Source organism: Mya arenaria, chromosome 3 (assembly GCF_026914265.1).
Source record: "Mya arenaria isolate MELC-2E11 chromosome 3, ASM2691426v1".
In the NCBI taxonomy this organism is placed as follows: Eukaryota; Metazoa; Mollusca; class Bivalvia; order Myida; family Myidae; genus Mya; species Mya arenaria.
Window position 1 is genome coordinate 30,782,705 of NC_069124.1, and position 27,089 is coordinate 30,809,793.

Sequence of the window (27,089 nt, forward strand, 5' to 3'; positions counted from 1 at the left end):
TGTTTCGGTGTAAATGTTAGATTGCAAAGGAGTTTCTTTGGCAATATTTGATTGCAGCTTAGCTTCTTTGGCAATTTTAGCTAGAAGAGGATATTCTGTGTCAATGTTTGATAGCAGAGAGGTTTCTGTGGCTATGTTAGCTGGCAGAGGGGTTTCTGTAGCAATGTTTGATAGCAGTGAAGTTTCTGTGGCAATGTTTGATAGCTGTAAAGTTTCTGTGGCAATGTTTGATAGCAGTGAAGTTTCTGTGGCAATGTTTGATAGCAGAGAAGTTGCTGTGGCAATGTTTGATAGCAGAGAAGTTTCTATGGCAATGTTTGATAGCAGTGAAGTTTCTGTGGCAATGTTTGATAGCAGTGAAGTTTCTGTGGCAATGTTTGATAGCAGTGAAGTTTCTGTGGCAATGTTTGATAGCAGTAAAGTTTCTGTGTCAATGTTTGATAGCAGTGAAGTTTCTGTATCAATGTTTGATAGCAGAGAAGCTGCTGTGGCAATGTTTAATAGCAGAGAAGCTGCTGTGGCAATGTTTGATAGCAGAAAAGTTTCTGTGGCAATGTTTGATAGCAGTGAAGTTTCTGTGGCAATGTTTGATAGCAGTAAAGTTTCTGTGGCAATGTTTGATAGTAGTGAAGTTTCTGTGGCAGTGTTTGATAGCAGAGAAGTTTCTGTGGCATTGTTTGATAGCAGATAAGTTTCTGTGGCAATGTTTGATAGCAGTGAAGGTTCGGTGGCAATGTTTGATAGCAGTGAAGTTTCTGTGGCAATGTTTGATAGCAGTGAAGTTTCTGTGGCAATGTTTGATAGCAGTGAAGTTTATGTGGTAATGTTTGATAGCAGTGAAGGTTCGGTGGCAATATTTGATAGCAGTGAAGTTTCTGTGGCAATGTTTGATAGCAGTGAGGTTTCTGTGGCAATGTTTTACAGCATAGGAGATTGTGCGTCAATGTCAGATAGCAGAGGAGTTTTTGTGGCAATGGTTGACTAGTTGTGTATTTAGTCGACGTTTTATTGTTTGTGTGCGGGAATTGGTAGACGTTTTGCTTATGTAAGTATTGACTTTTCAAAAGCAAACAAAAAGTTATGATATTATTCAACGTAAAGTATCACCCTCAATAAAATAATTCAGAAAATAAATAATTTAACCAGAACATATTTACATGGAGTGAATGCGCCTCCAGGTGAAGGTAGGCAATAAGAATTAACAGACTGCTTTGGATGTTTTTTTAGTAATTTTGGTCTTACCACGCTTGATGAAGTTTGTCACTATTAGTCATATAAATAGAAATGTATAATATAATTATCTCTTCTAAATATTGATAAACAGTTTTCAGAATAAACCTGTAGATGTTGATATCAACATTCTGAATGCCCTGAACTATTCAAAATCTTGAATGAACTTTCGAGGAAACTCTTTGATACTCAGGACAACAACACACAGACTAAACACAGAATGACAGATTAACAAATTGTTATTTATATTGTGTTTCACAGGGTGATAAAATATGCTACCAGACCGATGTTCGAACCCGGTACCCTTCGTGGACAGGGCGAATGCTAAACCGACGGAGCTACCAGACCGCTAACACACCTTCTCAACACCACAATGGGTAACGATACCGTGGCACGTGTGTGTAAAATGCTTGAAAGCGTTTGACAAACCACACACAAGCACATGATGAAACATTTTAATATAAGAAGGTATATTACTGTAATTGTAGGCATTTTTTGAATTCTTTTTACGTTAACTTTGTAAACAACCAAAGACATGGTGTTGTTAGGGCATTTTTAAAAACAGACCTGTTCCAAAGAACACTATTTCAGATTTACCAACAAATAGACTGTTTCATAAAGATGATAAAGATTTCGGCGATATTCTATGAGCCAGTGACGCCAATTGTTTTCTTGTTAATCTTATATCTGATAAAAAAATAGACTTTTAGTCTACTCAGTCTTTATATATATGCATTTTATTGTGAATATAAGAGTGTTCACTCCCAAATATATAAGGATGCATAAAACACCCAAATTCTGATATTCGCCAATGACAATTCTAATTTTCTGTGCAAAGGTGAAGAAAGCATTCATTTAGTGCACATGCTTAATTATATTTGAAACGTGTAAACAGTTCAAATACGAATATCGTTTTGACCCATTTCGTTAAGCTATCACCTGTTCAGCAGTTTTGGAATTGTCCTGGTTGTGCAATTCCTTTTCCAACAACTGGACCATCCTTGTGAAGCAACAAAGCGGGCCAAACGACAAAGTCTATAAACTTTCCCGACTTTGTATACTGCTTGAAACTGTTTGTGTCAAAGTGATCGCCCTTTCTTGCGTATTTGAAATCCATTGGCGGCGTCTGAACAACCATCATCCACCCAATGAACAAACACTTATTTATGAATGGTTTCAATGAGGCCAAATACTCTTTCTGCCAACTTGCATCCATGTATGCCTATAAACATGTTTAAGACTATATTTTAGTTTCGATAGATAATGCATTGGGTTATTCGTAAAATAGGTTTGTTATTGTAACATCTGATGTTAAACTATGTCCATGTTATACGATATTCTTAAACTAAAACTGAAACAACATAATGTATTAACCTTCTGAACAACAGGAACAATTGAATCTGCCACCTCCTTTCTCAAATGTTTCATCTGCTTATCAACATCGACAGTATGAACATTCTAGAATGAAGACAAAATGATTTGTAAGTATATGAAGTAGTGTCTATATTACATCCACAAATGGCAACCACACCTAGTTTTACCTATTGATTATGAACACACCACCTTCACGTAACTATGCGCAAATACATGTTGATTATACCTGCAGATCATCGCCTGTGGCTGTTTGGATCTGCATGGAGCTCCTTTGTTTAGGCTTCCATCTCTTTTCTAACTCTATTTCCTCGCCGCTTATCTGGGCCGAACACTTCTATAAAAAAATATGCTGTATGTAACACACAGTTCTCAGAGAGATTCGCTCTAATACAAAAGCACACCAATGCAGATCAATCCTTGGATTGAAAAAGCTTTGAAAGATTGAACGTATTGACTGTTACGCTAGCATACCTGTCCACGTCTCATGGTGAGGTGGCTTGATACACGCTGAAGAATTAAATGTTTATATCATTTTACAAACTATAAAACCAACATTTTTTGGAAATATCATCTGAATTATTTTGTATTTGTTCAATGAAATATGGAAGGAATATGTATTCAGAATGGAAACATCATTTACATGCGAAATTGTCTACCAAAAAAGAGTTTATAGATTTTTTTTAAATCCTTCGTTTATTAACTCAAAATGTTTATACTAAATAAATCTCGATAAGCTTTAACACATTTGATGCCGTTTTGATTATATTCGAATGAAATACAACATGTGTAGCTGCAAATAACCTTCCTTGTTCTACAGTATGTGAAACACATACTTAATCTTCTTACTCGTGCGATCTTACGAGGTCATCCGTGACCCGCTTTATGCATTTTTTCATTATTTATATACAGGTTTTGTTACCTGACAAAGTCCATTAAAATAGCAGAAGAAACGGCCTTTTCCAAATACCTTTAATGAGGCAGAGTTTTGGTATTCTTCGAATAAAAGGTTAACTGCATCTCCTGTTTTCTTTAGTATCAGATGAGCTTTTTTCTCACAGAACTGGAACGTATTCTAAAGGACACATATTTAAAATAAATACAAACATGTAATGCTAGCTGAACCATACCTAAAGTGCTTACATAAGAAGAGTTTCATTCACTGACAAGTCAATAACACTTGAAACATTCATAACAACCTACCTCGAGTGTTAGCTGTAACGTTTCAATAGCCTCTGCTTCGCTGTATCCACTGTGTGTGAGACTTTCATATGCGTCCGTCCATTCGTTGTCATAAAGCTCGCTATACTTCTCCCCGAGTTTCAGAGGTCGGTTTGGGTCGTTTAGATCAGTGATATTTAGGTTGTCTTTTGTGAGCTGGTCACCAGCTATCTTACTTAACCTAAAAAAAACATGAGGAATAACTTAATTATATTGTCGTTATATATTGGTTTTCATTATGTTTAACTGACAACAAAACGCGTCCAATTTTATTTTTTTAAAACCATAATTGTACTATGAAAGAATATTTTCTTTTTATCTTAATTCTACGTTGATAAACAAAAACTAACAGACTAATTACCGTAAACGAAGGTGCTCGTTCTCAGCTTTTAAATATGTTAGTTCGTCCTCTAACCGTTTTGTCTCGGTCAAATCATTTGCAATTGAATCAGCGTGCTGACTGCATTCACCCGGGACCTTCAAACGAGGAATATCAACTATTTTAAAATCTTCCTGACACTCTTAATTGAAATAAAGATGTTAACATCCTTAGGAATATATTGGGTGAAAATACGGATTTTTGATTCAGGCAGTGTCTCGAGTTCAGATGGTAAAACTTGTTGACGTTGACTTGATAATTTAATATTTCAATAGATTACAAATTTTTAATTATCATTCGCTCGCTTATAAGAGGAACCTAAAAATTTGAAAACAAATGTTTCTCTAATTCGCTGTGTTTTGGTTGTATTTCTGAACTGGTCGTTTTAATTATAACCACTGTGTGAAAGAATATAATATAAATATTAGAATAACGTTGACATATTATCTAATATTTCCTTAGAGTACTTATAGTCAAGGGGAGCAGGACTTTTCAACCCCAAGACATTTCAACCCCTTCTCAAAACGAAGAATTTTCAACCCTTAGACTTTTCAACCCCTATTTCAAAGACTTTTCAACCCCTACCTGTTTGGACTTTTCAACCCCTAAATCAAAGACTTTTCAACCCCTAGTTGAAATATTTTGATAGCCATATTGAAGACTTTTCAACCCCTAAATCAAAGACTTTTCAACCCCTATTATTTTTTTCAGCCAGATGTTGTCTTTTTCATTGTTTTTGCAAGAAACTTAACCAGTTGTTATTGAAATACAATTAGAGATTTGTGTGGCTTATTTGTTACACTTTTCTCCAAAGTATTGGATGAAGTTTACAAAGGCTTTGCCTTAATTTACTAAGCACTGGTGATGGTAAGGTTTTTTCAAAATAATATTCCGAACATTAACAATGGTACGGTAAAGTAAGATTTTGGTGCCTGGTTACTCCGAACATGCAATTGTTGTATTATTCTGAAGGATATTACATATCTCATATATTATGTACAATGTTATTACCATAATTGTGTTCTTTAAATAACAAATTTGAATAATTGCAAAAGAAAATGAATGCAAAGAAGAATTTACGGAACATTCTCCCTTGTGCCTGTAGAATGCCAATAAAAACCTGAACTTGAACATTTATAAAACTTTCATTGCTTTTAAAAAAGGTCAACAGTGGAAAGTTTTTTTGTAGTACCAGATTGCTATTTCAGTACAGTTTGATTTTAATTCTTGATAATGTATTATCTAAAAATTCAGAGTTTGCGGGTATAAATAAATAAAATATATTTTTTGTTTGATTTTAAATCCTGAAAATTATACACAAAATGTATCAAGATGGCCATAGTTTGGAATGATGGCTATGATATTAGAACCTTAATTTAAAACTGTCACTTTCAAGTTACTACAGTGGAACCTCGCTAAACCGGATCTCCACAAAACCGGAATCCTCGGGATACCGGACTTTTTTCAGAGTCCCGATTTTTCCCTTATACTTTTCAATGTAAAATAATCCCCACCAAACCGGAACCTCGGAATTCCGGATACCGGACAAAAAAATCGAGAAAATTTGTTAGTTGTCAACGTAATTTTACCTCGCAAAACCGGACGTTTATTTGTTCAAACATGTCAAAATGATTTTGTGTATTAGGAATTCGCGAATCGCGTGTCACTTTGTTTTGACAGCCGGTGCGTCGTTAAATATTGCACCTTTGATGTTGTGATAACTCGATAATCGATAATGATGATTCCGCTGTGGATTGACTGCCGCGCGATAATCAAACGTTAATCAAACTTGTGAAAAGAAAAATTGATTGAGACATTAATTTGTTTGTTGTAGAAAATAAAGAACTAGAAACGGTTATTGAGTGATCATTTTGGGGGGTTGTTTTATCTAAAGACTTCTATGAGTGAATCAAATTAGAGCGGTGCGTTGATTAAAATATCAATATACTTAACAAGCATTAAATTACGCGAGTTGTTTTATTTTTTTAGACTCGGAAAAAAGATGATTATAAAAACGCAGAAATATGTTTATCACTTTTGCATGTGCTTTAATCATGTCTCAACCTCCGTCTAAACTTACTCCGTAGATCAAATCCTCACTAAACCGGAATCCTCACTAACCGGAAATTTTCCCCGGTCCGGACCTTGTCCGGTTTAGTGAGTTTTCACTGTATAACCTCAATTAAAGGTGTTATGAAGCCCCTTAATCCCTTAGGACTTTATGACCATGTCACACATGTTGCCCATTAATGAATGTGCGACCTTCATTCCATTCTTTAACTGCATATATGAAAAGACAATACAATGCTTATAGCATTTTTTTTTACATTTATACCACTTTACAATAGAATGTCCTTATTTTTTTAAACTGAGAAATAAAAAATGTTAATAAAATCTTATATTCCCCTTATGGTGATAATTAAAGAAGTCCAACTTCAACACATGTAACTTATGTAATTTGAAAGCATTTGGAACTCAATCTATAATACATTTTTATCATCTTTGAACTCAATGTATACTTTTGTATTTCTTAAACATTGTCTGCTAAATCATGATATTTTGAAATATTATGAAGAATTTTATTTTAAAGTTCAACTCATTTTATTGTCTTTTTTATTGATGACAAAATGTTTTTAAAAAGTGTTTAAAAAAACTAAAAGAAAAACAAAAGCATTTTCAATTAATTGATGGAGCAGTACCATGTACATAATGTATTGTATGAGGATATCCTCAGGGAGATAAGGAAGATTTATGGCTAAATGACTAAATAGCTAAATGGACAGTCGAGCATTTTTTTTACTTATTTCAATGAAAATATTTAATGAATTATTGTATTATCATGTGTTTTAAGTATGTATATTTTGTATGTATTACATATGTTTTGTTTGTTATATTTTTAGTCTTAATATATTCTTGATTTTTAAAATAAATTTCAAAATAAATTGTTTATTGTTGTAGTTATTTTCTTAAAAAGGTGAGAAATTAAGGGGTTGAAAAGTCTTCGTTTATTAGGGGTTGAAAAGTCTTTGTTTAAGGTGGGGTTGAAAAGTCTTAGCACTTTTAGGGGTTGAAATGACAAAGGGGTTGAAAAGTCTTTGATTTCACAAATGACAAAGGGGTTGAAAAGTCTTGGGGTTGAAAAGTCTGACAGCCTAGTCAAGTAGCTTGACATCTTTTTAAAGTCACCTTTTTATCTATCATCTGCATTTGCAATTTGCAAAGTGGTATTAAATTTTCCTGACATAACAACCCGAGCGCGCTATTTAATCATGTGACGATTAATGGGGAGTTTGGAAATGGTTTTGGACCTGTAAGTCACATGGCATCCATGTGATAAATACAATAAACAAAACTATGGCGTTATTTGAATCAACATAGTGTAGTATGCCAAAAGGAAGGAAGAATTTTTAAAAAGTACAAACTAATTAATCATGGAAATCCAGTCTTGAAATTGCACCATTATAATAAATATTCCATAGCCATTTAATGCCGACAAGCTAGCATTTAGTTCAATGGATACAGAAATGCGATGCTGATAACAAGCCATACACGTAAATGTTGTAAATTGATAAGCTAAAGGCTCGGAACAGGCGAAAATATGGTGGTGTTAACACGCTTGATAGTAAAGCGGAATTCTGGCAATGTTTACAAGGAATGACATCAGCATTACGTCATTCTATATCCGCTGGGGCAACTATCTCTATATGAAACCAAAACTGTTGGTGGCAGATGCTTATATTTTGTTACAATAGTATACACTGTTTCCAAGTGGAAAATTCTTTGGAAATCACTCGAGTCCATTTGTATTGGCATAGAAGGCAATATTGTTTATTTGCCCGATCTTAGATATTGGTCTAAAATATTTATTTAACCAAGCAATGTACGCGAAAATTAGTAATCTGGTCGCGTGTAATCAAAACCCTCACAGTAAATACGCAAATGCTGTATTACCCTATGAACATCTTCATTCACAGTAATTAGCCATTTGTTTGTGCATTACGACTACCAGATTGGCTGACTGATATATGCTTCAATTTATTCGGAGCAACCCGTTAATACTCAGTTCATTTTTTCTATTATTTTTTTTCATATCAGACATACATTTCCGGAGGCAGTTTCATCTGTTCATTTTATCCGAAAATTAGCTCACTTTTAAAAAACAACAACAGACAATGATCCAATACATGTGATTAAACATCATAAATGATTTAGCTAAACAAGGGAAACGACCATCTGTGGTATCATTGTTTAAAGAAATATAGACATGATGGCTGTTTGTAGAAGCTCCATTAGGTTGTTGAAGCTGTTCACAAAACCTTGCGTTTGTTACCTCAAGCCAATCTTTCGAAACAGTTTTCCAAACCACCCAAATCCTTGAAACCGAAACTAGTTTGGTATCAACCGAAACGCACTGACTGGCCGTAGTAATACTAAAATATAATACATAACCTTAGTTCGACGATATTCCGACGCTGTTTTTGTTTCATTATTGTCTTTAAGTTCCGATAACCGTTCTTGACTTTGTTCACTGGTGTAAAATATCGGTGCTTGTCCACTATAAGAATTTCCCATACTGAAAAGGTGAAACAGCTTGTGCTACATATACACACTACAGTACATTATGTATACTACTATGTAGGTTAACTATTACTGCCTTCTTGAAGTGAGATATTTAAAATATAAACTTATATCGAACATCGAACGCTTTATCATTAAATAAATCGAATCTAGGTATACAGGGTGTACATTGATTAAATTCATACGTAATATTTCACTTTGAATATTGATTGTCTTGTTTGGAGATTTAAGTTGTTTGTTTTGTTAAAACAGTACTTGTTTAGATAAGATATAAGATAAAGTATGCTTATATTAAGCACAGTCAAACTAGAACAAGTGAAAATGAAATTTAAATAAGATGGAAAATAAATAATGTTTATCGAACTGTATTAAAAGAATTGAGAAGAAAGCTTAAAGCTTATACAATGCCTCGATTCTGTCGTTCTTACAAGCTGCTTTAAAATACAAAATGGTTTTATGTGTAGTGAAGTGTATTGTAGTTATTGTGTTATTGAATAGTGTAAACAATGAATAGTATTGCAAATTGAAATGGGATATGAATAAATAAATATCGGAGAATAAATGTGTGAAAAACATAATAAACGTAATAAAACGGTTTTGTTCGGATTGTGTTTGAAAGCTGGATCGAGTTTCGTCACAAAGAACATTCCAGAAGAAATAGTAGAAGGAAGAAGACCTTGATACAGCTGCGATCTGCATTGGAAGTTGCGGATATTTCCCGAGTTACGAAGATGATAGGTGGGTGTATCCCCAACGCGGAAGGATGTCATGGACGACAAGTAGGACGGAGTCATTGAATAAAACATCATGTAACATAGGGTGAGCTTGTGTGTGCGTCTTCTATCCGTTAGTGGTTCTATGAAAGTTTCGATGTATAGATTGTTAGAGGACACAAGCTGTGTTGCAACGGGAATAGTTCTAGCGGCCTTGGGTTGTATTTTCTCATGTTCTTTTTGAGTGATATTGTCCTAAAAGACATTCGCATACTAAGAGTGGGATAAATGCTGTATGAAATATTTCTTATGATAATGATCAAAGAGGAATATGTAAAGGACGAATTATATTTATTGAGGCCTTTTGATTGACAGATTGAATATGTTCATGCCAGAAGCAGAAACCAATAAATGAAAGTATTAAAACCAAATGAGTTAACTTCTTTGATCTGTGAATAATACATAAAACCTGGTGGATGTTAGAGCTTGTTTATGTTTCGAGTTAAAAAGGTGTTTCTGTTTTCTCTGGATTAAAAAAGCCCACGTTCTGCCCAGGCATGAATTTTGCCAATTCTTCATTCAGTTGACTTGCTGCAGCAATATGGTCATCGAAAATAATGGATAAGGCTGTTTCATCTAAGAAAAGGCGAATATGAGACCTTATTTTCTGCACATTGTCGTTTGTATATACTAGAAAAAGAAGCGGACCAATAATAGATCCTTGAGAAACTCCGGCTGTTACAAATGTTATTTCATATTTAGTACAATAAGACATGAAAGAAGTGTTACTCAAATGCCACTTTGCCACGACAGACTGCCCTTACTTCTATACCTTCGTCGAGAGCAAGACAAAATGAGTGATATAGGTTGATTGTTTTTTGCGAACAATTTTATTTTATTTTATTCATAAATTATAAAATTATATACAACTGCTAACACATAGGTGATTGCATCTTTATGATACAGTGTTATGGAAAGCATGAGAATACCAATCGCAAAGCAAATCGAAAAGCCACTGTGCACGTCCATACTTATAAAGGCACAGAACACTTTCATAGCGGATTGTAAATTTTGATAAAAGAATAATGATTGTTAATTGCATCATGTAACGTCTTTATCAAAACATACCCGTTTTATGATGATAACCTACATTTAAACAAAATCTAGCAAATATGCGTGCACTGTGGCCTTTCAACAAACTATTTGCGTTGAACTATTTGCAAAATCTGCAATGTTTAAGACGCACACATCCAGACAATCATAATTTAACTGTTCCATCAATAGGCAATATCGCATTTCAAAATTAACAGCTAATTAAGTACGTTATAACTAAATGCCAAAATGCTAAATATCCGGATGTTGTTCATTATGCACTAACTATATTTAACATTAAGAGTGCTACATAAGATTAATATTTTGTTTAAGTCTGAGCAATACGAACTACCAATAGTTGCTATGCAAATGGATAACAGCGAAATTAACGGTGCTTATGTTCAAAGAGTGAATTTTCTGAGAAGAAACATGGCACACCCACCCTTTTATTGTTTAAATCAAAGGTGATTTGATAATGACCAATGGATCTGCAAAGCCGTACAAATACAATCAGATTGAGCTAGTTCTGGGTGTATTTATACCTGTAGAACTAAGCGAAAACGTTTTTCATAAAGAAACTGGATGTAGTTCATGATGCACTCTCTATATCTAAAACTGAGAATGCTGCTTAAGGCTAATATTTTGTTTAAATCTGATTAGGCAAATTATCAATAGTTGCTTTACTTTAAGTTTAGTCCAATACCTGCAATAAGATATTTATATATTTTCTGCTAGCTTATAATTTTATTAACATTCGGCCTATTCGAAATAGATTAAATAAACACGTACCGATGCTTCAATTCTTCAAAGGGAGTGAATTTTCATAAGTGAAGTTAGGGGTTGATCTCACATGTTCTGAAGTTGTCATTACTGTCTTCAACGCAGTTAAACAAGCTTAAGTTTGTAGCTGTAGGCTAGTTGACAAAAATCCAGTGCCTAGAAATAGTCTGTCACAACACTGGAGGAAAAGTTGTGAAAAAATAGTTTAGAACAAAGATTGTCTTCCACTAAATGTAAAGATGTTCTTTCATTTAAAGCATATGAAACAACAAGCTCTGTATGAATCCAACAGAAACACTTGTATCAAAGCCAGAACAAAATCCCAACTGCTACAAACATAAAGATGACAGATTGTCTAAACTTAATTCATTGTTTCCAGGTTGTAGCGATATCATGTAAAAATTATTAGCGCTCTGTCTGTAACATGTGCACTGAACCTGAAAAGGGCCCCATATCTAGATGTTGGGATAGGAGACAGTGTCGGTGTGTATCTGTGGAAATGCAGCCTACGACCCTACGCTCGTCCTCATATCCGATCCTCATAAGGTGATCGTCACGGATGTAAGTGTTGCCGTCCAACACTTCTCTTCAAAGATATAAAAACTGATTTTACATGTCTATTTCAACCTAGTTACAACTGTACATCTATTTTGAATCTATTTATTAATGCACACTACACACATAGATTTGTAGCATCTGCCTGATGATAAATGTTTTGAAAAATATTTATTGATATTCAACATTTTCAGCGAAAGCTAGCTACAAATCCATGTATGCATTATGCATTATTTGATCATTTAAAATAGATGTACTGTTGTAGCTAGGTTTAAATAAACCTGTAAAGTAGTTGAGTGAACTACACATTTTTCTTATAAATCCTTTGACTTTCCAGGAGTAGACTCGCATCACGCTGGCGATCGATCTCTTTCGTTACTTATTCCCTTTTTTCTACAATTTTGATATCAAACATTAAAATATTTATGTGATACAGGTAAATTTAAACATATAAATTTCCAATTTCAGCATTTTGGCAATTGCAAAGGAAATTGCGATGTCACTCATTTCTGCATAAAAAACAAAGGATAAACTACAAAATGTATAAATGTTACTTAATAAATATACATGTGTATATGAACCAAACACATGTATATAAACAAAATACGCGCATGTTTCCACAAAAATATAGATTATTGTTTAATACGACGTATAGGTGGACGGATTTTATTTCTTATAAATAAAACAGTTTGCACTTGTATCATGCGAACAGGTTTTGCGTCTAAATCGCTGCACAGGAAACAAGTCAATCCCGTGGTGCATATTAAGCCAATATTTAGCCTTTGATAGTATGTGTAATTCAAATACAAGCCTGATCCGAAATAAGCACGCTAAGTCACTCAAAGCGGCATTACATGCCAAAAACATCTCTGTGTTTGACATTTCCGGTCCAAATATTACAGTTGTTGAGAGTTGGACGCGAAACGTCTCGCAGAGTTCATGAGCCAAAGAAATAAGCTGTTAAATATGCTGACTCTTATACCGGGAGTGAAGGGTGGTAGAAAAACAAGAATCCCGTGAGGGCCTATGTTATACTGGCATGGCTCTTGTGGTCATTTTTTAATTCAGAGCATGTATGGCTTGTGGTCATTTTTTAATTCAGAGCATGTATGTATGGGTAATAGGCAACAAACATATAGTTCATGTTTTGTGTTTGGGTTGGATGAAAACATTGCACGTTCAACATCTGAAAACAGAAAGTTTTGTAAGCAGATTAGTTGCATGAACAATTTTATTATGTGCCAAGTAAAGGTCATCTGAGGAAAAAAAATATTTGCTTTCAAAACTGTACTCATGGTCAAAATTTCATTTCTGTAGCTTTAAAAATAAAAAAAAATGGTCAAAAGGTCAAAGTCATGGAAATCCGAGGACAACATTGATGCTCGTTTGCAAAACTGTACACATGGTCCAAATTTCATTGCTGTAGCTTTAAAAATAAAAAAGTAGGTCAAAGGGTCGGAGCCAGCTTTTGCCAAAGGGGCATAATTTCAACTGTTTTGCTAGACGGTCATCATATGATGCTCCACAACAAATATCAAAGGTATAAGCCTTGTGGTTAGAAAGAAGAAGATTTTGAAAATATTTCTTAAATAAGTGTCTAGGAAACTTGTGACCCCCGGAGCAGTGCCAGTTTTAACCCCAGGGTCTTAATTTGAACAACCATGGTGACGGACCACTAAATTAAGCCTTATTAAAAATAGCAAGGGTCTGCATAGCTGTTTAAGACAAAAATATGTTCAAACATTTCCAAATTTAAGTATACCAAACCTGTGAACCCGGGAGCGTGGCCAGTAATGACCCCAGGGGCATAATTTGAACAAACATTCACAAGCAATTGTGACTTTACATGTAAACTTGGCTAAAATAGACTTCGCTCATGTAGACTTGGCTAAAAAATGACTTATCTAAAAATATAATTTTCATATACTTTCAAGGCCCATAATATATGCATGCATTGACGGATCTGGCTGATTTTCAAAAGGAACCGAGCTCTAATGGATATCTAAATACTGTACAAGTGTCATCGAGATACAATCAAAACTGAAGACTGTATCGTGTTTACAAGCAATTGTTTACAGACGCACGCACACACGGATACTTTCAAGGCGCACGGACGCACGGATGCACGGATGCACATACTACGTACACATTACCATCGCATAAGGTCTTCTGGCCTTTGGCAAGTAGAGCTAACTAGGAAAACAGAAATATGTGAATAAAGCAAAAAAAAAAATCGTATGCTCGGCGAATTTCTTCGTGGGCTAGAGTGGAGTGTTTGGGAGATGGAGATCATGTCCTAAAATTCCGATGGTTGTTAATCGGCAGAAAGTCAAATGAAGTCACTTAATTAGATGATTACGTGACCCGGGTAGCAAAACGTTCAAAACCATGTTAGTATATATATATGTATATACAGTGCAAAATGCAAATTTATATATTTTTTTCTCACATATTTGGAATAATAGTTTTAAGTTTAGAATTATTAGACTTTTTAGATTTTTTGGGAAAAAAAGAGTTTGCTAGAGATAACGTTTGTCACCTTTCGATTGTTTTCCATTAATTTATAAAGATAAATATTGTACAAAACAGAACAGAATGTGCATTCAAGTTAAGCTTATACAGTTCATCGATATGTAAAACACAAAACAAAAATTACATGTGTAGCATTTAAGGTTTTGCCAATTCACACACTTCTGAGGGCTTCGTATATTTGTTTATCTAGAAAATATAAGCCTACAAAATAATAATAAATATAAGAACATGGCAAAAATATGAAACGGAAATACAAACACACGCCCATTATTGAAATATTACAAACGGGCTTAATAATTATCTTTTAATTCTTACAAATTAATGTTTATATTGTATGCTAAAACAACTCACCAGACTGCGTGGCAGTATAACAAAACATAAGCCTAAAAATCCTTAAATAACTTAATTAACGATATTTAGGTTTAGTCTTGGTGAACAATTTATACGGACATGAACCTCTCAGTTCGAGTGCTAGTAACGTAATGCCTATTAGTTGCCAGAAATAAGTAAATGGCAGTGAATTGATAATAAGAACCAAATAAAAATGTAAGATGAAAATATAAAACTTCTTAATCACTCAAAGATCATACCATACATACAAACACACACTCAGAACATGACCTATACATGGAGGAACAGTAGGGGTGGAGTTACACTTGTCTACACACATTTCTAAATATTAATATAAATATTATATATAAACGAAAAGTGCTTAACACTCTAGTGGTAAACATACATGTACTGGTATTGTAAAACAAATTATCAATCTATTATAGAATCGATATTCACGATATAAAATCATAACAAGAAATGATCCACTTTTTTATTTGCAAACACGCAAAACGTCGTTGTATCTGAGATTTACAGATTTTACTATATTTAATCAAATGTACCACAAATATGCTAATAAGTCACGGAATGACGATCCAACTGTTATAAATAGTAAAATGAAGTTGCAGTGTACCAAATATTGCACATAACCAATAACATATATATTTTTGAACCGTATGTTTAGTGTTGATAATTAAATGAATATTACAAACCCTGAAACTAGCTAAAACTTTGTTGGTGTATTAACTACAAGTGACTCTGTGTCGCGTGTGGTGTGAATTTGTGGTGTGACGGGTAGCAGAGAACGGGAATAACGGGGGAAAAGGACAGGATTGCGTGGATTTGGAACGGGAGAATAATGTAAAGAAGGCTTGTTTGGTCTGACACTTGCGAGTAGAATGGGAATAGTCCCAAGTGCAGTGCCAAAAAGGCATCCACAGAAAGCCGGGAATGCCAGTCAAAAATCAGATAATTGGGAGAGAACCCAGTCGAGCTGTTTTTGGCGACATTGTAAGCCTGCACAAGGAAAGGAACAAAGTCGGCCACCTGGACTTTTGATCCCACCCCAGAGTTCCCGGGACAAACATGTGCATATACAAAAAAGACAGTAAGGGTGGATTAACATGAACTAATTTTGAATATTAATAATTTTGCATTATATTACAGTAATGACATATTTAACAGTGATGTTGGTTAGAATGTCTGTATAGATGAGTTTATTCATTCGAGTCATTTACATGTAGGCCAGTGTTGTTTGTAAATGGTAGGAACCAGAGAGATGTTGTCCTGTTATTTAGAGTTTTTCACCTGCTATTATGATTTTGTCAATATATGTATATAGGGTAACTTTAAGCACATTATGTTAAATAGAAACCGCAAACAGGTTAACAATCTGGCAAAATTTGTTTTCTATGCTATGAAACTAAGAAATGAAAAGCTACAAGAATTAGTTGCTTCTTGATAAATCAAAATTAAACGTGTAGAGTATTTTAATATAGAACAGTAAAATTATAATGTTAATCATGTAAATACAAACGAAATTTTTGCTTAAAGTTGTATCACTTATATAAAGTTTATTTATGTTTGCTTGTATGTTTATTGTTTGTCATGTTATTTGTACGTCTTGGCCATAATTTATGGTTATATTTGTAAATGGCCCAAGGCAAATTTGCCGATATGCCAATAAATCTGATTGTTGGTGTTTGTTTAGACGTGGTGTGCTTAATTTAATTATAGCAAAATAGCAATCCTATTTCCAACTAATTGTTTGTAGTTTATTAAAATCTTTGAAATAGAAATGGATATTATCAGGGTGACAGCGAGAAAATAGAAGTTCAGTAAATTGGTCTGACTTATTCAGCCATGTAAAATGGAATAAAAAGGAATGAAAAAAACAACACCCAACTAGAACATTACATTCGAGTAGAGAAAAGAACTGACTTTGACTAAAACTTTATAGGTTAAGGATGTTGGTTTAATTTTGGCTTAACGATGTCCAACTTTGTTCTATGTATATGAGGCATTTGGAAAAGCTCTATTTTTATTGAAAGTATAATGTATAAGAATTATTTACATTAATAACGCAATGATAACGATAAAACATTAGTTCCCTTTCTTTGTTTTGAATGTAAAACAACTTATTAATAAATGAAATAAATTTGATTTACCTAAATGAACACTAACCATAACAAAATTTAGCATCTTGTAAGCTATTTAAGGCAAATCTTTAACGCATCACATTTCGCGAATGTACATGTACGACATCAACCTACAGATTGGCTTAAAACGCCAGGAAAGTTCCTGTTTAAGATACATCATGAAGACTTATATGGAATGACATTGATAGTATGTTACCTTTCTGCTAAATAAAATGCATACAGTGAATGTTCAGTTCACTTCCTTAAACAGGGAAGTGAACGAAGTAGAATATTTGTCATTAAAATATTATTGAGAAAATCATGTCTTATGATGTTAAATAATTTAATTATAAGTTAGTGTAAATGTCATTAGTCAAAGTGAATTCTTAAACTACATAGTTGGCGAATTCAAAATGGTTTAGTGGAGGTGGACCTTTTGGACCGCAGAATTTCAAAAGCCCTGTTTTAATTATTTTACTGCGTTGCTGTGCGTTATTTGTGCCCAACTCTCAATGTGTTGGAACACCAAAACTCAGTATTCTGAGTATACAGATGCTTGTAATAACGCACGCAAGGTGTATATAAGGCACTTATACGTTATTTAAAATAAGATTATCACTTTTTAAAATTTCGTTCAAATTATTGCTGGGGTTACCGCCGTAGAATGGTTAGCGAAGAAAATAGCTCCACCAAAACTTATACACTATCGATGTAAAATAAAAGAGTCAAAGTAAAAATACATTCACATACATATAAACTGTTTTCTAAATATTCTATGACACTGTTTCTTTAAATACACAGTGAAACAAGCATAACAAAATACAAATTTTCCACCTTTTAACACTCCTTATTTAAATCTTCTAATGCACATCCAGAACACATTTATGACAATGCACGATTTAGTTATTTCTGCGTTTCAACAAGCAACCAAATCTGATCTATAAGTCAGGAAGACGCCGTTTAAAATAGATAGGTTCTAGGTACATTTCTGCGCTGAACTTGTATAGATTCCTCAAAGGTAAAACATATCAATAAAAGATCCCCGTATGATAACTTCCAAGATATCGCTGTAAGTAAAGACATTTGGAAACCGTTGTAAATCCGTTTACATGTGAAAGTAAAATTAAACGGTGGACAACAGAAACACAACACAATAAGATGATGCACGATTCATACAACAATTGGGTGCACAATGCCTCTTAGTTAATTGCATGCATGCGTTTAAATTAACAACATGATGATTGTATAGGACTAAATACATTTTTTTGTCTTTCGTTTTCGTTTGTGTTTAAATAGGTTGCAAAACCCTTGCATACGACAGGGCCTGTTTTGCGTAGCAACATGGCTGGCAAAACGATGAAACCAATAGCGTTTCCATTTCCACTTTTTGTGTACGTTTTGAACATGCCTGTGTTGACATCGGATTCCAATTCAGGCACGAAAAAACACATCTGTGGATTTTGCACAACCATCATCCAGCAAATGTGGATACATTTGATAATGAAGGGTTTCAAATCTTCAACACAGTTTGAATCCCAACTTGCTTCGATATACGCCTGAAATGACAATGAACAGATATCAACTAGTGATTAAAGTGTGCTTAAGTGATACACTGAATGCATGTTTATTGTGATTTTGTCAGGGGATTTGTCCTTTTTGGTGTTGAAGTCATAAACGACACTTACACATACACTTAAATGCACACACATTTGGAGTTAATGTTATTTTCCCTGTACTTTAAGGTAAACTATTCAGTTTGATTGATTTTGAAAATTTAGAATTGAGAATATATCTTTTATGTTACCATTTCGAAAATTGGCACCATTGTCTCCGACATCTCCTTTCGAAGTGACTTCATTCTTAAAAAAAAGACATGTTAGGCTGAAACGTTTATTTCTATTACCAGATTTCATGTAACTCAAAGATGTAGTCGCGCATTCTTCAAATGCTATTTTACAGTTTTCAAATTATTGGAAGAACCTTTTTTACAAAAATACTTTCAAACTCTCTATGACATTTTTGTAAAATTGGTTATTCATGTCTTGAAAATACTTACAAAGAATCGTCTCTAGAAGTCTCTTACCTTAGACATAACTCAAAACATAAAATAATACTCAATTTAACCAAATGTGTACATTTGCAGGGTAATATTTTGATATATTCAGTTTGAACGACTATATTTATATACCCATTCGTATGAACAATGCATTAAATAATACATTTGAAAACAGTTTCGTAGATGTATAACTCTGTTTATTTCTGTCAAACTGTTTAGCTTTTATCACAAAGATTATTCTAGTTATATGTATTTTGGATTCATGGTAAAAATAGTTTTATTATTATGCCGTTGTGCATGCCCGACCACTATAATATGTCTTTTTCTAGGTGTTTTATAATGTCATCGTCAAGTTACGTGTGTTAAAATCCTGAAAATAAATATATTTCGAAGATGTGTATGAATATGGTAAGAAGTTCTACCTTTTGCTCCGTCAGTATTTTATACTCCGTAAACAATTTACAGCCTCTTCTGTGTGATTCAGCAATGCGTCCGCCTTTTCTCCACAAAAGTTGTATATGTTCTAAAGTGCAGATTTAATGAAAGATGTGTTTTACATAATCCCTTTTTAAAGATATAGTTACAATATGCATAGAAATAATAAAGTACGTAACACTAATATCATGTTTAGAAAAATACAAGAAGTACGTGTATGTTGAAAAAGTTCAAGTAAAATATACAGGAATGAACGCAAACGTTCGTTGGTAAAAAAATGAAATGTATATAAATGCTGTCTGCGAAAATACTAAGTACTAGGACATATTCTTCAAATGTACCCACTAGCAGTGTTTCCTTTAATGTTTGAATTGCCTCCAACTCTTCGTAACCCGATCTAATCAATCCGTCAAAAGAGTTTGTCCATTCGATGTCGTACAATTCACTGTACATCTCTCCAAGCTTTGTTGGTCTGTTGCGATCACTTAGGTCTGCGATGTCAGGGTGTCCATCAGTCAGTCTTTGATATATAAGTCTGCTCCGTCTGAATACAAAATAAAGAATTCCAGTCATAAATAGGAATACGTATCTTGCTTTGTTGTTTTCAAACGCAGATGGCGTTGTAACGAAATGGAAGATGCAGGGAACAGTCCAGTTACATGCGAATTTAGGACCATGTTCAAATGTACAGGGTTCCAGATACTCCACTAGAGACATACAACGCCACAATTCAATAAAAAACAATATATGCTTTTATCTCTCGGGACCAAAATCATGGCAATAGTCAACAGTGGTAAAGACAGTGTTTATGTATGATAAATGTATTCTTCTGTTCATGTGAAAATAACTCCAAAAGGAGGAGTGTGACAAAGTTATTTTACCATCATAATTATTCATCTATAGTGTCGTTATTGTTATGTAAGCTCTTGCATATTGTTTTCAATAACAATAATTTAAATTATTACCGAAGTAAAAGATTCTTCGTTATCAGGCAGATGCCGTTTGTTAGATCCCTCGAGGCGGGCATTGTGTTCCAAGGCATTGTCCAGACGAGATTGAAGCTCTACAATTAAGTTTGTCTGTACAAGGTTGTCTTCTTTCTTGACTCTATTTTCTTTCTGTTCATGTTTTTGTCCGGGCATAGAGATGGGTGATGGTCGAGTTTTTGCTAGATCCGGCCTCGCTGAATGTGCACGGTTTTTGACATTAGGATCTTCAATCAGCTGTTTATATTAATATTATGTTATACTTTTAAGAATGCATATGTATTTAATTGTTAGTGTTTAATCCTTTGGACTGATATCTGCTTACTTATTTAGCTTCATGTACATGGTCACCTAAAATATACTATGATCTCCAATATGAAATTTAAATTATACATTGTCAATATTTGTTTAAAAATGTTTAAGATTTTTTTTGTTTATTTCATTTAAAGAAGTTTTAGAACAAACAAGGTAATTATATATTTTGATTTTGAAGTTCATGAAGTTATCTCCGACTGAACCAAAAAGTTTAATAGAACAAACGAAGTGCGATGTTTTTTAAAGATAAATATTTCTTCTTTTTTATCTCTCTCTTTCTTAAAAAGCAAAAAATCATTTCGGCGAGTCAAAGTCATAAAATATAAAACATCGCCTTAAAAGTACTTGTAATCAGTAGCCCAATTGTAAACTTAATTCACACATATATGAATGAATGAATGTAAATATTTGTATAGCGCATTATAAAACAAGTCTCTAAGCGCTGCACACGCGAATTAACAGGTTAAAAAGTCCACATCATTTCACTGATACGCCAATTTAAAAACGTGAGTTTTTAAAGCCTTTTTGAAAACTGTCAGGGAGTCAATGTGTTTAATTTCTACTGGCAGGCTGTTCCAAAGATTGGCTGCACATTTATCAAATCTCTTTTCACCATATGTTTTAGTTTTTGTACGTGGAACGTTCAGTAGCTTAGCAGAGTCTGATCTCAGAAGTCGTATTGGCTGGTATTCACTAATTAGATTGTTCATGTATACAGGAGCAAGTTCATGTCTGATTTTGAAAGAGTACAGTATGACATTGTACTGTACTCTGTACGGAACCGGGAGCCAGTGTAGAGAATATAGAACCGGGGTTATGTGGTCACGCTTCTTTGTAAGCGTGATTAAACGAGCGGCAGTGTTCTGGATGCGCTGCAGTTTGTCGATGACTTTGCAGTTTGCACCACATAGCAAAACATTGGCATAGTCCAGCCGAGAGGTCACGAGAGAATTCACAAGTGTTTTACAGGCATTTATGGTAATGAATGGCCTAATCCGCCCAATATTACGCAGATGGAAAAAACAGGATTTTGAAATTGCATTAGCCTGTTTGTCCATGCTTAAAGTTTTATCAAAGAAGGCACCTAAGTTTTTCACAAATGATGATTCATGAACAATTGTTCCGTCAAATTGTAATTTGCAGCCAGAAAAATTCTTTACTTGATGTTTTGGTGCAAAGATGATGAGTTCAGTTTTGTCCTGGTTGACCTTAAGCATGTTCAGGTGCATCCAGGAACTGATGTCCGACAAGCACGCTTCAATTGCTGGTACTACACTAGTCCAACTGTCTTTTGGTTTAATGACAAGGTAGCATTGCGTATCATCAGCATAACCATGGTGTAGCATGTTGTGGTTCTTACATATATCCCCTATTGGTCTAGAGAACATACAGTATTTTCTCGGTCCCAGTACCGAGCCCTGAGGAACGCCAAAATGTAAAGAGGTTTCGTCAGAAACAGCCGACCGAACTGCAACGCGTTGAGACCTATTACTCAGATAAGAGTGAAACCACAGCAGGGCAGAGCCAGATATTCCATAGGCATGTTCCAAACGTTTAAGTAGAATAGGATGGTCGATGACATCAAAGGCGGCAGATAGATCTAACATTATCAAAACCACACATGAGTTATTGTCAAGTGCAGCCGCTATGTCTTGGTGGACTCGCAGTTATATACATTTAATCTTGACACGTTAGAGCTTAAATCAAGCTTTGAGAATAAATTATAATTATTTGTTACATCCGCTGAAAGGCCACTTAAATATCAAACCAGTATTTCGTTTGAATGCAGAGTATACAGCAATAGACATACCGCTGGTACAAATTGTATGTTGTGTAGTTGTCTTTCAGTGTAACGGCACTCGTGTCTAAACCAGTCATCGACCTGGAGACAATATGGTCTTATTTTGCGCATAATTGAAATAGTATGCAGCAACCTATTCGCCTCCTCCTTATCTCTGTTTAGCAGCTCAGGAATTGGCACAACCTCAGGTCGATTATCTTTTGTGAATTTATGACCCATATTGACCTAAAAAATAACGTAATTTTCATTTTTATTGACTGTATATAGACCAATGCTTAAAGAGTGTGTATTTTCATCAAAACACATTTGATAACATAACGCCACCATAAAGTGTAGCAGGAGAAAACGTTATCGACATTCTTTTGTCAGGTTAACTGCATACGTTGTATGTTACCTAGAGATTAGGCAATTCAAATGATTTTAATTTATGATATATTTGGATTGGTTTTTATTAAAGAATGAATAATATAATGAAACATTCAGGGACAATCCCAGTAGCCGAACATCAAAAACAAATGTTTAAAGGTACAAAGCATGGCCCAAAACGACAATGAGCTAGAATTATATACATGTAAACAGCGCATACACGAAAGTAAACACCACAAACATACCAAACACTCATCAAAACCGCTTTACCGATATATGGGGTCACCATTACGCCATAGCTACTTCCGTTGTATGCAAATATCTCTCTATATAACGATGTTGTTGTCAAAAGTAGATATAACTATTGTACATGAGTAATACACAGTGAATTAAAAATAAATGTAAAAATGTTTTCCTGCAATATATGAAAACAGATGCTTAAGTGGATTTCATCTTAACAATTTCATATTTTTTTTAGTTTGATATTTTTTAGTGGAGATAATTTTTTATGACATTAACACTGACCCCCCCCCCCCCCCATCATTGGCTAAGGATATAGGTAAGATTTTAAATTTTAAGATTAACATCTTCTGCCTTGAAAACATGTACTGTTTAAAAAGTCTTTATTTACACTGCATGCCAGTATAAACAGCAAGCGGGAAAATCACTTTACCATTGCAGGTCCAGCGGTCATGTAAGAATTTCGACAAATTTAATAAAGATGTTATAATATGAACCAAATTTTGCAATAAGTACACAAATATCGTACCGAATAACATTCTCTCCTAAACGTTTTCAGTTCCATTTATCATACATCAAAATTAGGTTGATTTTTAACATCACAACCAGGAATTAAAAAAAAAAATAAGCAATAGAAGAATACTTAAACTATATGTACTCACATATTATTATTATTATTCACACCTAAATTAAGAACCATGGGTATAACAAGTCTACTTTCAAACAAATAATTACATCTTATTTTATGGTACTTTATTCATGAAATAAATCATACCAATCCTTGACTTGTCCACTGGTTAAAACACAATCAATCGTTCGATTTTGGGGTTTAGATATATGACCCGAATTCTTATCTCTAGTTGGATATGTACTCATACTGAGTCATTCAATGTGTATTTTTGCGTAATTTAGTTTCGCTTTCGGTTTTGAAAATTATAATGTTTACATCGTTAAAGGTAACACCCTCTATTAGACAAGTATTACATGACAACTTGAAGAAGATGACATTTATTACGGTCTACAATATTCAAAAATGTATGCTCGCAAGAGTATTAGGTATTTTCCGAATGGTCGCAGTCACCTCATGTCCAACAAATTATCGGTATACAAAGGCAACATTAGATTTGGTAAGTGAATAGTATGACAAGCACAGATAATTACTAAACGTTCAAGCGCATGGCGGAAGCAGTCTGGATTAGCATGAATATTTCATCGTATACTATGTAGTTCATCGTTTTCATTTAACAAGGTCATAGGCAGAACTGAATACTATAACAATAAATAACATGAACGGTAATTTAGATATACCTAAGATCAACTTGCATATTACGAAATTCCTATAGAATTCGTGAATGTTTTTAAAGATTGTTTAGTATATTATACATGTACTCAAGAAAACAGTTTAATTGAACATCATGGATTTGGCGTAACGGAAGTTAAATGTAAAGAAATGGACTGGATTGCGGAAATTAACTTAAGTTTTCTTCATAATTATTGATTAGATTTAATAACGTCTGTGGATGGATGCTCTTTATCAAATAACCTTGTTAAACACTTTTCCACAAAACATGTTCACCTTGCATCCTATACCAGGGTCCGTATGCATAAAGCAACTCAGTGAAATGTTTCAACTTAGAGAACATTTGAAGAAAATAAACAAGGTGTTTGCAAGAAATAATGAAAATAAGCAGGACGATGGTCCGATTTATAAATGTGTATTAATAAATATGAGGAAAAAGAAGTTGTTTAAAGTATGTTTTGTTTTGTTTTCACAAAGCTGAAAATATTCACTAAGTAGCTTTATTAAATTAAAAATTATTATAATAATTCAGCCAGAATCATAATTGACTCAATTGAACATTATCTTTTGCAATTACATAACAATTTATGCGACAACAAATAAATGACCAATACTTATGTAAAAGAATAAAGAAAAAATCTCAGTAGCAAAAAAGTATAAACATAAACCCGGTTTAAAGGCACTTAAGCATCGCATTTGCTTATAATAGTCTTAAGAAAATTTTGATACAGCCTTGTTTTGACACGTTTGTTGTTTTGCGTGTCGTTCGGTGAGAAATTGAGTATTTCATTTCTTTTCACACACTATAGTTATTTTAAAATGTTTTCATTTAAAATATCCAAATATAAGTACCCAGTAAATTCCTAAGTGTTTTGATTGACTGTTCACAGACAATAATATGGACTTGTTTTGTGCCCTTATGATCTTAACACATTCTTGATGAAAAGTGGCAAAAGTGTGAGTTAAAGTGACGTTCAGAATATGTTTTTTTCTGTTGTTTCCACATATTGAAAACATTGATGTTGTTTCCCAGTGTTGAGGATCATTTTGATGTATAACTAAATAATTAAATAAATACATGCGTTGGATAGAAGTTTAATTATGACCACTTTATCTGACAGCCGTACATTTGATTTTGGGTTGGTCATTTTAATTGAGGCGGTATGAATCGGATCGTCAGCATACTGGTCAAAATATGAATGATGAAGACGGGTAGAATAAACAAAATAGGACCCAGTATGGAACCTTGTGGAACACCTAAGTTAACACATGGAAAGAGGACTGGGTTTTTTTCCAATCGTACACGTTGACTACCGATTTGATAAGTAAGAATTCATAACCATAAGAATAAGCCTAGTGTCTGAGAATCAGGAACCATATACGTCACGGGATTGAATGTTATTTGTTGTTCTACAAAAAAAGTAAATGTTTTACCTACATTGTATGAATTGTCTGACTGCTATAAAACACATGTTAAAAACTAGTTTTACAAGGTTTACGAGAATTCCAGAATATACATTTTGTAGTCGATCCTCAATCACACATTCTCGTTCCTTAGTGCGAAGAAATAAACTTTTGTGTGATAAGGATGATTCATCCACCGGAAAGAAAATGAGTCCGACATAAAAACATTTTATTTACAATAAAGAACATTCATCACGTCTCAATAATCAATCAATTTTCAAAGGTTTCAATTAAGAACAACAAAACAGTTATTTCAATCTATTTAAGTCAAGCAATTCAATAATAAGAGTAACTGCGTTACGTTATTAGAAATCACGCGAGCGTGCACATGTCTGTGGTGGTGGTTGTTTGAAAAGACCGTAAGTCATCGTTACAGTCGGTTTCAATAGTGAAAGTTTATGTGTAGATTGTAGATTATTGCGTGGCGTATTGTCATTTTAATTGATGTGTGCACATCTGTATAACCTCTGTGAATTGGAACACTAAAATGTTGTAAAACCACCAGAAAAGCGTGCTTTGATTAAGAATCAGTGAATGTGTCAGTGTGTGAATTAGAGCATTACTGGCGAACTGCATAGAGTGAGCATTTTGAATTAAATTGGACGTGGTATTTTCACTGGGTTAAAGGGTGTTGGATATTTCCTTGTGTTGATTTTGATTTATTGTTTTAATTGTTTATGGATGCAGTGTTCTTGTGTCCCGATATTTGCTTTATCGGGTACGCAGGAACATTGTTGTCATTCAATGTCTGGACAAAGTATGATATGGTGCTGTGATAAGGGAGTCGTTTGAATCTTTATCGCTTGCTTCTATAATATTTTCGGATGTTTACCTAAACGTTGTCGATATGTGCGTTGGCATCCGCTTATGGTTTTCTTCTGAATGCTTGGATATCTAGTATTAAAGTCAGTGCGACAATCTTACTTCATATACTTCAAGTTTTTTTTTAAATATTGGTTATCTTTATTACCGTCATTCAGTATGACAACAATGCATCGTATATATACGTAGCAGTATACAAGGTTTTTGAGCCATTTCGGCTAGGGCAGATCAGATAAAATTCGACCACATGTTTAATTACTTTACGTTATATTTTCCATTTTAATTGCATTTGACCCACTGGTTCGTAAAATGATACACACGTTATAAGGCTATATGAACATTGATTTGAACATAACACAATGTTAAAGGCGAGATGTGTTGGAAA

The 27,089-nt window shown here is 33.8% G+C and overlaps 1 protein-coding gene across 1 annotated transcript; it reads right to left on the reverse strand.

Moving 5' to 3' along the window:
• Positions 1-1,934: 1,934 nt before the first annotated feature.
• LOC128227350 (uncharacterized) lies at positions 1,935-8,792 on the reverse strand. Its single transcript, XM_052937786.1, has 8 exons — positions 8,651-8,792; positions 4,184-4,299; positions 3,805-4,003; positions 3,572-3,676; positions 3,076-3,111; positions 2,831-2,938; positions 2,605-2,688; positions 1,935-2,452 (listed from the first exon to the last, which is right to left on the reverse strand). The coding sequence occupies exons 1-8, from the start codon at positions 8,771-8,773 to the stop codon at positions 2,174-2,176; spliced, it is 1,050 nt and encodes a 349-aa protein (XP_052793746.1). The 5' UTR covers positions 8,774-8,792; the 3' UTR covers positions 1,935-2,173.
• Positions 8,793-27,089: the final 18,297 nt, after the last annotated feature.